Source organism: Entamoeba dispar, genomic scaffold (genome assembly GCF_000209125.1).
Source record: "Entamoeba dispar SAW760 scf_1105229463347 genomic scaffold, whole genome shotgun sequence".
Taxonomy (NCBI): Eukaryota; Evosea; order Mastigamoebida; family Endamoebidae; genus Entamoeba; species Entamoeba dispar.
In genome coordinates, this window is record NW_001855647.1 from 6,261 (window position 1) to 16,833 (window position 10,573).

General features: G+C 26.8%; 6 protein-coding genes across 6 annotated transcripts in view, besides 11 other annotated features; 3 read left to right on the forward strand and 3 right to left on the reverse strand.

Moving 5' to 3' along the window:
* Positions 1 to 107: 107 nt before the first annotated feature.
* EDI_051330 (uncharacterized protein) lies at positions 108 to 503 on the forward strand (the record flags this gene model as incomplete). The annotated part of the gene is made up of 1 exon (XM_001740907.1): positions 108 to 503. One exon carries the CDS (start codon positions 108 to 110, stop codon positions 501 to 503), a length of 396 nt encoding a protein of 131 aa, XP_001740959.1.
* A 21-nt stretch (positions 504 to 524) lies between these two features.
* Positions 525 to 587: a sequence feature (AT_rich).
* A 314-nt stretch (positions 588 to 901) lies between these two features.
* Positions 902 to 996: a microsatellite.
* A 1,495-nt stretch (positions 997 to 2,491) lies between these two features.
* On the forward strand, positions 2,492 to 2,809 carry EDI_051350 (uncharacterized protein; the record flags this gene model as incomplete). The annotated part of the gene is made up of 1 exon (XM_001740908.1): positions 2,492 to 2,809. One exon carries the CDS (start codon positions 2,492 to 2,494, stop codon positions 2,807 to 2,809), a length of 318 nt encoding a protein of 105 aa, XP_001740960.1.
* A 7-nt stretch (positions 2,810 to 2,816) lies between these two features.
* Positions 2,817 to 2,981: a sequence feature (AT_rich).
* On the reverse strand, positions 2,975 to 3,709 carry EDI_051360 (uncharacterized protein; the record flags this gene model as incomplete). Its single annotated transcript, XM_001740909.1, has 1 exon — positions 2,975 to 3,709. The coding sequence occupies one exon, from the start codon at positions 3,707 to 3,709 to the stop codon at positions 2,975 to 2,977; it is 735 nt and encodes a 244-aa protein (XP_001740961.1).
* Positions 3,710 to 4,727: 1,018 nt separating this feature from the next.
* Positions 4,728 to 4,770: a sequence feature (AT_rich).
* Positions 4,771 to 4,989: 219 nt separating this feature from the next.
* Positions 4,990 to 5,143: a microsatellite.
* Positions 5,144 to 5,202: 59 nt separating this feature from the next.
* Positions 5,203 to 5,382: a microsatellite.
* A 704-nt stretch (positions 5,383 to 6,086) lies between these two features.
* EDI_051380 (40S ribosomal protein S6, putative) lies at positions 6,087 to 6,944 on the reverse strand (the record flags this gene model as incomplete). The annotated part of the gene is made up of 2 exons (XM_001740910.1): positions 6,087 to 6,881; positions 6,939 to 6,944. The coding sequence occupies 2 exons, from the start codon at positions 6,942 to 6,944 to the stop codon at positions 6,087 to 6,089; spliced, it is 801 nt and encodes a 266-aa protein (XP_001740962.1).
* A 52-nt stretch (positions 6,945 to 6,996) lies between these two features.
* Positions 6,997 to 7,072: a microsatellite.
* An 82-nt stretch (positions 7,073 to 7,154) lies between these two features.
* EDI_051390 (uncharacterized protein) lies at positions 7,155 to 9,039 on the reverse strand (the record flags this gene model as incomplete). The annotated part of the gene is made up of 2 exons (XM_001740911.1): positions 7,155 to 8,653; positions 8,712 to 9,039. The coding sequence occupies 2 exons, from the start codon at positions 9,037 to 9,039 to the stop codon at positions 7,155 to 7,157; spliced, it is 1,827 nt and encodes a 608-aa protein (XP_001740963.1).
* Positions 7,956 to 7,977: a sequence feature (AT_rich).
* Positions 9,040 to 9,055: 16 nt separating the features above from the next.
* Positions 9,056 to 9,137: a microsatellite.
* Positions 9,138 to 9,247: 110 nt separating this feature from the next.
* Positions 9,248 to 9,306: a sequence feature (AT_rich).
* A 173-nt stretch (positions 9,307 to 9,479) lies between these two features.
* Positions 9,480 to 9,529: a sequence feature (AT_rich).
* Positions 9,530 to 9,855: 326 nt separating this feature from the next.
* EDI_051400 (dimethyladenosine transferase, putative) overlaps positions 9,856 to 10,573 on the forward strand; it is a gene marked incomplete at both ends in the record, with an annotated part of 842 nt that continues 124 nt past the window's right edge. Inside the window, 2 exons of the mRNA XM_001733484.1 lie at positions 9,856 to 10,466; positions 10,550 to 10,573. The exon at positions 10,550 to 10,573 is cut by the window's right edge and continues 124 nt beyond it. Coding sequence (XP_001733536.1) covers positions 9,856 to 10,466; positions 10,550 to 10,573 — 635 coding nt within the window. The remainder of the gene's footprint in view (positions 10,467 to 10,549) is intronic.

Below are 10,573 nucleotides of genomic sequence, written 5' to 3' on the forward strand. Positions count from 1 at the left end.
AAGGATGTTTACGATTGTCAGCATTACCAGATAAGATTCAATAATCTTCATCTATCTCACCACATCTTTTCTTAATGCTCTAAATAATGAAAATAGATACACAGGGAATGAAAAAAATGAAAGGGAATGTAAGATATAAGATATGTTCATTACTGAAAGAGGATGGTGTGATCTGTGATGAGTGTTGGTTAACGCATGATGATATTAATGAAGAAGATGTTGTTTTCAATATTCAAGAAGGAGTAACAAGAATAGCCTCATATTGTTTCAAAGATATGAATATTCAGAAGATTTCTATTCCAAGAAGTGTGAGAGTGATTGAAAAGAATGCTGTTTACAATTGTACAATAGCTCAAATGGAAGTGGGTGATATTAATAAAACTGACTATGAAAAGGGTTGTTTTAATGGAACTGAAATACAAAATAAAACATTCCCTGAAGAGTGTTTTAATGTTTATGATGATTTATGTTTTATTGAACAATTTAATGATGTAATTAATTAAGTAATTAATATTTTGGATGTGATAATTTATAGAATGAATTATAATTTACATTTAATTGTTATTAATTCTACAATATATTTAATTCGTTCTGAAATAACTTTTTGACAACATTCTTCATTTCTAATTCCATTTATTTCTTCTATTTGACATTGAATAATTGGATTATGATATATTTCTTTCTTATTACATATTCCATATTTTTTTATCATTGAAATAATTGTTAAATCATCCCAACACTCCATCCACATTTCTTTGTTTCTTCTTGATATTCTTTTTCATTGATAATTTCTCCTTTTTTAATTCTTTGATATCCTTCTTTAATAATATTGTTGTTTTCTTGATAATTTGGTGTGGTTGAATATTGTGTTTCAATTTAATCTTTGATGTGTTCATAATTCTTCTTTCTTACTTTTTGTTTGTCTATCTTTCTTGTTTTAATCTGATGATAATTTCTTTTCTCTGTTTCTCTTTTCATCCTTTCTTTTTCATTCTTATCCTGTTTGATTGGTTTTTCTTCATTGATAGTTGACTATTCATCATATTAACCATTTCAATGTTGTATTAACCATCAGGGTTTGTTTGCATTTATTATTATGTGCTTAGTTATTTTCATTTTATAGTTCTTTGATTTTGTTGTTTCTAGTTTGTTTGTTATAAAAGATAGAAGTGATGATATAAAATAGGTAATGTGGTATGTTACAAATACAAACAATGATTACACATTAATCTCTATTAATTTATTCATTCTTCTTATTTATTTTTATTACTTTACACTTATAATAATCTCGTTTAGTATACTTTAAAAACTTAATATTGATACTGATATTTATTGATAACAAAGTGTAAATAATAGATAAATACATAGTTTGTATTATTGAATTGATTTATTTGATAAAGTATTAACATGAAATAACAATAAAATCTTTTTAAATTTGATATATTTCAATGATGTAATATTGAAATAATCATAAACATTGTATTTCCTTTTGAATATTATGATAATTGTTTGCACTATTTAAGTATTATTAATGAAATTTCTATCTTATTCATTTAAGATTATTTATTACTTAATTCATATTTTAAATAAGAAGTTTTATGTTCCTTTTCATAATATCATTCATTTCTATTGTTTGTCTATTTTTATATTAATCATCTTTCTATTTATTCTTGATTCTATTGAAATTATTTATAAACACATTTAAATTATCATTGTGTTTCATGTTTTAATATTGGAAATTCAATAAATATGATAATATTATAGTTGTTAATGTATTCTAATTATCTTAAATATGAATTAAAATAACTTAGTATTCAATGATTGTTTAATTGTTCAATTATCATTTGATCTAATCTACACTATTAATCAATTAATTAATATGTTAACATCTATTTATGTTGTGTTTAGTTAATTTTGAATATAATGTTCTAAATAACTGAATAAACATGAGAAAATTAAAATATAACAATTCAAATACAACCATTGATACTTTATTGTTGATTAAGATGAAAGGTTTGTTTTTATACAATCCTGTCATAAATGAAAAGAACAATATCATTAAAATGAACCATAACAAAGAAAAAATAACTTTATACTGAAAAAGGGTATTCCATTAAAATACCATAGAATGGAATTTAACTATCAATTCTAACCAGCAGATTCAAACAAAGTTATCATTTTATAACAGTACAGATGAAAAAAAAAATAGATGGTGTTAGTTTCCATTCAACTAACAACAGATTTGAAACATTATATATAATTGAAACATTACTATTTAAAGGATACTGTATTTGTAAAAAAAACCCACTAATTAATAGTAAAAAAGAAAACAACCGATTGAAACTACTAGACCTGATATTGAGAATAAAAGTGAAAAAGAAAGATAATTATTAGAAAGGGTAAATTAATTGAAAGAGGAGTTGATTTATAAACTAATCAAATGAAGATTTTTTTGAAAAATAAAACTAAAAAAGAAAAAAGAAAGAACAGAATGGCAACAGTGCAACAAGGAAAAAAGAAAATGAGAATTGTTAACGGTGTTCTTGTTGAAGAAGATGAGTCTCATCAACCTAATACCTTTAGACAAGCACCACCAGCACAATCATACAACTTATTTCCAATAAGAACAAATGAAAATAACCAAAGAACTTCATCAAATGTTTGTAAACAAGATGAAGTAGTTGTTCCATATGCAATGCCAGGAGTTTTTGTACTATTGTCAGAGTCTATATTTTTTGATAAGAGTGTTGTATTAGTTACATTTATTATAATGATTATTGTTTTAGCATATTTCATTGTAAGAAAATAAACTGATCAAAATTATTTGTTATTTATTTTTGTTAAGTTTTATTAAAAAATCACCAATGAAAAAGAATAATTAATGAATATATTATATTGTTAATATAATAATAATTGTTATTAATAAAAATGAAAATAAAAATATCTAAGAAAATAAATAGTAAACAAAATTTCTTTAAATACCTTCAAAGTAATTCTTTGTACTGGCAATACCATCAATTTGTTTCTTTGCTTTCTTCTTTGGTTTAATAGCTTTGACAGGTCCATCTGAAAGCTCCCAACCTTCTTCTTTATCTGTTTCATTTAATACAATTGCTGGTTCCACTTTCTTTACCTTTTTAGTTTTCTCTGTTTTAACAACTCCTTCTTTTTCAATATGTTTTTTTTGTCCATGTTGTTGTTTCTTAGCAAATGTCTCACGTTTCTTATGAACTCCAAATGAATTCATTCCTTGGTGTTGTCCTTTATTAAAGGAATTCTTTGGTGCATCAGTTCTTGGTGGGACATCATCAACTAAAATAGTAATTTCTCCAACAACCTCTCCACTTAATGCTTTAACATTTTTCCATGTTTCTTCATCTTCAAAATCAGCATAACACTTTCCTGTTTTTCCTTGTCTAATACCTCTTGCACGAACATCAATGGTTTCAAGAAGATCCTTAACCATCCATTGTTCTAATGGAACTGATGGATTATAAAACATTAATACCCAATCACTTTCATTGTATTTATCTTTATAAAACTTAGTGCTTCCAGTTGGTTTTTGTTCTTCTTTAACAACATTTGGTGTTGTTGCTGCAACTTTAGTTTCAACAATCATTTCACTCCATGAGGGTTTAGTAGTGTCTACTTGAGGAACTGAATTGTCTTTATTAGTATTAACTACTGGAACAGTTTGCTCAGTAGACATTTTTCTTGTGATTTTTTATTTATTAAACAGTTCTTTTAAAATTTAATTCATTTCTCTAAACCCTGTTCATTTTACCCTGTTTTTTTCTTCTTTATTCTTTTAAAATTTGAGTTTTTATTGATTAAGAATTTAATCTCGTTTTTAAGAAGGGACACTACAAGGATTTGTTTTTATCCTGAACAGTTTCATTAGCAGTTAAAGAAATGTAGAAAATCACAGTAAACAGAAAGTAAATATTTTGAGGTATTTTATGAAACTTATAAAGATTTTATTTAAAGTATTGATACAAAAAGGAAAATACTAACTAATTTTAACCAATCAATTTTGAAATAAAAGAGTCTTCAATAAAGAAAGATAGTGGAAATTATTTAGTATGTTAGCTTTAGAAAAAACGACTTCAATTATTGTTATTTATCTCTCAACCAATTCATGAGTTTTTTTAAGGAGTTTACGTAATGAGTAAAATTTTAACAAGTTCCAATATAAAAAATGTTCTTTAATAGTCTACATATAAGGCATTATAAAACACTAAACAATTACAAAAAATAACTAAAAATAACTGAGAGATAAATTTCTAAATATGAAATAACCAATTCTAAATCATTTTATTAGCAATTGACCAATCAAGAAAAATAAACGGTATCACAACTCTTCAGTGTCAAAATTAATAAGAAAAACAAAGTAATACCAATATTCCTTTTAATTAACAAATGTTTTTGGTTAATAAGAATCTTTTTAGAATAAGGTTTAACTTATATCGCTTCCTTAATAGAAATTTCTTATTCTATCAAGTAGTAAAATTTTGTTTTTTAAAAAAGAGATTGAGATTTATTTCTATTACCTGAACATTAACTCTTTTCTTTCCTCCATTTTATTGACAAACTATTTTCAAATTTAAAAAGTGTTATTTACTTGTTTGTTTGTCTTAAATATAATGAAGGTTATGGCCAATATTCGTTTACCAATTTCAATATTAATAAGTCAATTTACTTTTAACAGCAAACTTGAAATAAAATGGTAATAAAAAAGAATTAAATTAATTAAAACTAATATTATTTATTCATCATGAAATTATTGCTGAGTTTGTGGTAGATCTTAAATTTAATTTTTAGTTATCTATTATTTAAAGAACCAAAAAGGAACTGAAATTAATATTTTCATGAAAGCTATTTTTTATATTCTTATTGCTATGTTTTTAACTTTAGCCTTTGGTGTTGAAGAAGATGCAACTCTAGACAACAAAGAAACTGAAAACAATGATGAATTAAATATTGAAGAAAATAATGATGAATATGAAGATGAAGACGATGAATATGAAGATGACGATGATGAAGACGACGAAGAAGATGACGAAGAAGATGACGAAGAAGATGACGATGATGAAGATGACGAAGAAGATGACGAAGAAGATGACGAAGAAGATGACGATGATGAAGAGTATGACCTCGAAGATGATGATTTTGATTATGACGACGATGATGACTTTGAATTAGATGATGATGATGACGAAGAAGAAGACGAAGAAGATGACGAAGACGACGAAGAAGATGACGAAGACGACGAAGAAGATGACGAAGACGACGAAGAAGATGATGAAGACGACGATGACGAAGATGATGATGATGAAGACGACGATGACGAAGATGATGATGATGATGAAGACGAAGATGATGAAGATGAGTAAAAGAGACTAAATAAATTTTTCATTCATAAATTTGAAAGTTAATATTTCATTGATTGAAGAAAAACATAAAAGCCAAGTATGAATTACGTGGAACCAAATCAATAATAATAAAACTGACATAAAATTATTAAAAACAGAGGCATCAAATTGGAATATAAAAAGAGAATTAAAAAGTAACAATTAAATAATTTCTCCAAGAAATGGCAAGAGGAAATCAAAGAGATAAGTCTCGTGAAAAAAGAATTAAAGAGGAAGCAAAAAAGAAGCATGGAAATACTGAAGACCTTTCACTGGGTCAAAGAAGAGAACGTGATGCTGCTCTTATGAGACAAAAACAAGAAGAAGCCCTCAAGCGTAAGGCTGAAGAAGCTGCTAAGTAATTTATAATAACGGTTCACTGCTTTTTATGTTTAAAACCTATTTTTGATTATGGTTCTTGAAGTTTTTGTTGGATGACCAAAACATTTTTGTAGTTTTTTTTGGTCTCAAAGTGTTTGTTTACTTCTTTAACAAAAATGACTAAATTGTGCATTGTTGTGAACAAATACCTTCTTAAAGCAAAGTGTTTGATTATTTTACATAAAGTCTAAATAAAAATTAGATTTTATTTCTATAGTTATTAAAAAACAAAAACAACAATTAATTTTGTTGAGCTCAAAAATAAAAACCATCGCAACAGTAGAAAAGATCAATTTATTTCTTTCCAGTTTTCTTGGAATTAACCTTCTTTCCCTTAGAAGCAGCTTTCTTTGATCCAGCTTTATTTTGTTTGAAAACAGCATCAGTATCAGCAAATGAAACAACTTTCATTCCGTGTGCTTTAAGAACTTTGTATCTGTTAAGAATAGCAGCATAACGTTTAGCTTCCTTAAGCATAGCAAGTTTATGTAATTTCTTAGCTTCTAATTTTTGAGCCTTATGTTGAAGTCTTCTTGGAGTAACAAGTCTTTGAATCTTTGGTGCTTTAGATCTTTTTGTTGATTTTCCTTCTTTTGGATGTTTTTTAGCAACTTCTCTTCTAATAACGAATTTCTTAACATCATCCTTTTGTGAAAGATTGAAGAGCTTTCTGATGTGAGATGCTCTCTTTGGTCCAGCTCTCATTGGGAGAGCATCATTAGTAACTCCTTCAATTTCTCCTTCTCCTTTCTTAACTACGACTGTGTTTAATACTGAAATATCACCTGCAACAATAGCTCCTCTGACTGTTTTTCTTCTTCTTTCTCCATTTCTAAGTGGTTTGTAACATCCATTTCTTCCATCAAGAAGAAGTCTGACACGATTGTTGGTAGCTACTCCTGTCATCATTGGGAATCCATCCTTATCACATCCACCTGTAATTTTAAGGATGTATCCTTTGAATTCGTCTCCAAGTGATGAAGCATCAACTTCTTGTCCGATTCTCTTATCGAGGAATGGTCTGTAATTCTTTTCTTCTTCAAAATCAAATTTCTTAATTCTTCCAGTTGCTGGGTTGGCTACGTTAATCTGTATATAAGTATTTGTTTTTTCATCATAAAATTCGGTAGAAATTAATTAACAAACCTTCATGAGTGCACACCAAGATTGCTATTTTTAAAGTTCTTAGGGTTCATTCTCAGCTTTTCTATTCTTTTTTAATTCTTTTATTATTTTTTTCTAGTTTCTTTTTTTATTGTTGTTTGTATTTTAAATGTTATATATAACATAAATATAAATAACAGAACAATAAAATTTTGTTATTATCATTTGAATGTTGAGATATTGAACAAAAGAAGCTAGCTATTGTGAAAATATTGGAGTCATTACTCTTCTTTTTGATGGGGAATCTATTTCCATCATTGCCATTGTGTTTTCAATATCAACTGGTCTTTTTAATGGAGGAGGAAGAGACAATTGAGCCAAATCTTGGATTCCGTTTGTAACTTCTGGGGTTGGAACTGAAGAATGAGAAGAGAGAGGCAGAAGGCTCATTCTATTTTTGAATGAATCAATAATTTCACGTGCAATAGGAAGAGCCATTCCACTTATTGTTGGTATCATTTCTTTAACTGTTTCAATCAATGAAGCATCAAGAAGTTGAGTAGTATAATCTTGGTTATTCAATCGAATAAGATTTCTTAATGATTGTAATACTGAAGCTTGTGAGGAGTGTGTTAGAGTAGGTAATTTTTGAATTATTTTATTAAGTATTCCACATTGAATAATATATGGTTTTACTGATATTGCTGTTGAACAAGATAAGTGATATACTAAAGAACTAACATGAGAAATATATGAATTATAATTTGTTAATCGAATTGGACTAGTATCATTTAATGGTTGTATGAGAATATCTATTACAGATGGTATCATAGTATTAATCATTTCTCTTTCAAAGGTAACATTTCCATCAGTGACATCTAATATATCTATTAATATTTGAAATGCACCATAATAAAACGATGTTGAAGAAATGAGTATTGTTTTTGCAATTAATTGAAGTATTTTATCTTTTATAAGTAATAGCCCAATGGAAGTACTACATTGAAATAAAGAATTTAATGCCTCTAAACAGAATGATTTATTATTATCAAGAAACCCTTTTTTTATTATTTTAATTAATCCTTGATCAATCATTGATTTGGCATATTCTTCTCTTAAAGGGAGAGCGAAAAGTAAAAGGTGATTGCACATTTTTTTGACAGTGATACAAATTCCACGTTTCGTTTGATTGAGAGATGAGTCATATAATTCCAATAATTTTTCTATAGACTTATTATTAATAGCTTCAATTAGGATTTTTTTATTGAGGATATCAATTCTAAGAGTTATAGGTGTACATACCGTTTCATCAGAAAATCGAGCAATGACAACATCACGGAAATAAACTAAAGCAAATGAATATTCTATTAATTGTGTTAATGTTTCAGTTTGTTCAATAACTTCTTTCATATTATTTACATAAGAATAAAACTCTTCTAGGAAATTTGGACGTTTATTAGAAGGAAATAATGGGTCATATGAAAGAATAACAAATAATGATTTTAACACAGATAATTTATATAACTCTTCTGTTAATTGATTGTCAGAGATGAACAACAATGCTTTTACGAAAATAAATACACAAGTCATAAATTCTTTGGAAGTAGATTCATTTATTGTTTTTGAAATTTGAATCAACCCTTGAGCAATTTCTTTTGGACTAATTTTACTCAACAATTCAGAAGGTTTTCTTGTACTCATAGCTTTATATGCAAGGTCTCTTAATTGAAAAATATATGTTTCGTTACATTCTAATTCTAATTAATAAGTATTACTCAAATATGATTCTTGTATTCTCGTTTTATATTAACAAACTCTCTATATCAGAATCACTCACTTTTCTTGCTTTTACTTGAAGTAAAGCATTACATAATGTAGAACACAATGTTTTATCAATAAAACTTAATGCATATTCATTGTCAAATGATTTCCCTTGTATTTGAACTACTCGATCATTTTGTTTTTCAAAAGCATCACCTTCTCCCATTATGACTTTAATTATTGATTTCCCATCACAGGTAATTTCAATATGAACACAATTATCATTTATTAATTGTTTAAATACACCAGTTCCATGTTCTTCCCATTCGTTATTATTTAGCCTAAAAACTTTAGCTAATTGTCTCTTGTTTGATTGATCCATTCAAATTCAATGAGTATTTTCTCTTTTCTTTTTTAGTTTTTCTTTTTTTTTGATTCTCTTTTTTATCTTCTAAATATTTTGTTTTTCTTTTATTGTTTAGAATTAGAAAGTCCCTTTTTATTTTTCTATCAAATATCAACCATCATAAAAAACTATACAAAAAAAAGAAATAATTGTTGTTGAAGTTTTAATCCAGATAATTGAATAGTATTTTAATAATAGTTATAACTATTAAACATATTATAGTTTTTATATAATAAAAATATAGTATTGAGGGTTCTATTTAAAGAGTCATCGAATTAAGAACAACAAAGTTATTAGCATTGCTTTTTTTGATAAATACCTATTTATTTATCTTCGCCGCAATGCAAGAAAATATTTCAATTCATAGTGATTTCTTTATAGGAGTTAATCACAACATAATTGAAGACATTACCACGTTTTAATAATTTTTGTTTAAAAAGAAATATAAATAAATTTTGTTTTTAAAGAAAAGGTAATGAAGGAATAAGAGTCTGGTAATAGAGAGTGTGATAATGAAGTTATCAATACTTTTAATATTAAACATTACTAAAAGTATGAATATTTAAATAAATAATCAAATATCGTTAATCAAAAGATAAGGTTTTTTGTTTTAAAAGACAGGACACATGAAAAATTGAATGGAGGTAATGTTTTATGAGTGTTTTTGCCAACTTTTCTTGACTTAAATTGATTTCTATTGTTTGTTTTATCTAATTGAAGTGATGATGTCGTTAAATTAAATTTAATGAAAACCCTATAACAAAAAACCCTTTCAACTATTGAAAAGATAATATGGCAGAACCTGTTGGAACCAACATATTCCAATTTCATAAATCAGAAGGACAACACATTTTAAAGAATCCGATGATTGCACAACAAATAGTTGATGCAGCTGAATTAAGAAGAACAGATGTTGTATTAGAAATTGGACCAGGAACAGGAAATTTAACAATGAAAATGCTTCCGTTTTGTAAAAAATTAATTGCAATTGAAATTGATCCACGTATGGCAGCTGAATTAAAGAAGAGAGTTTCAGTTACTGATTATGTAAAAAAATTAGAAATTATTCAAGGTGATTTCTTAAAAGTTGAATTACCATATTTTGATGTGTGTGTATCAAATACACCTTATTCTATTTCAAGTCCATTGGTATTTAAATTACTTAATCACAGACCACAATTTAGATCAGCTGTATTAATGTTTCAAAGAGAATTTGCTATGCGGTTAGTGGCTAAACCAGGTGATCCATTATACTGTAGGTTATCAGTTAATACTCAACTTCTTGCAGACGTATTTCACGTGATGAAAGTTGGAAGAAATAATTTTAAACCACCACCTAAAGTTGAGTCAAGTGTTGTTAGAATGATTCCAGTTAAACCAGCTCCACCACTAAACTTAGTTGAGTTTGATGGATTCTTAAGAATTTGCTTCTTAAGAAAACATAAAACATTAAGTAGTTTATTTAGAATAAGTTCAGTTCTTGAAGTGATGGAAAAAAATTTAAGGATTA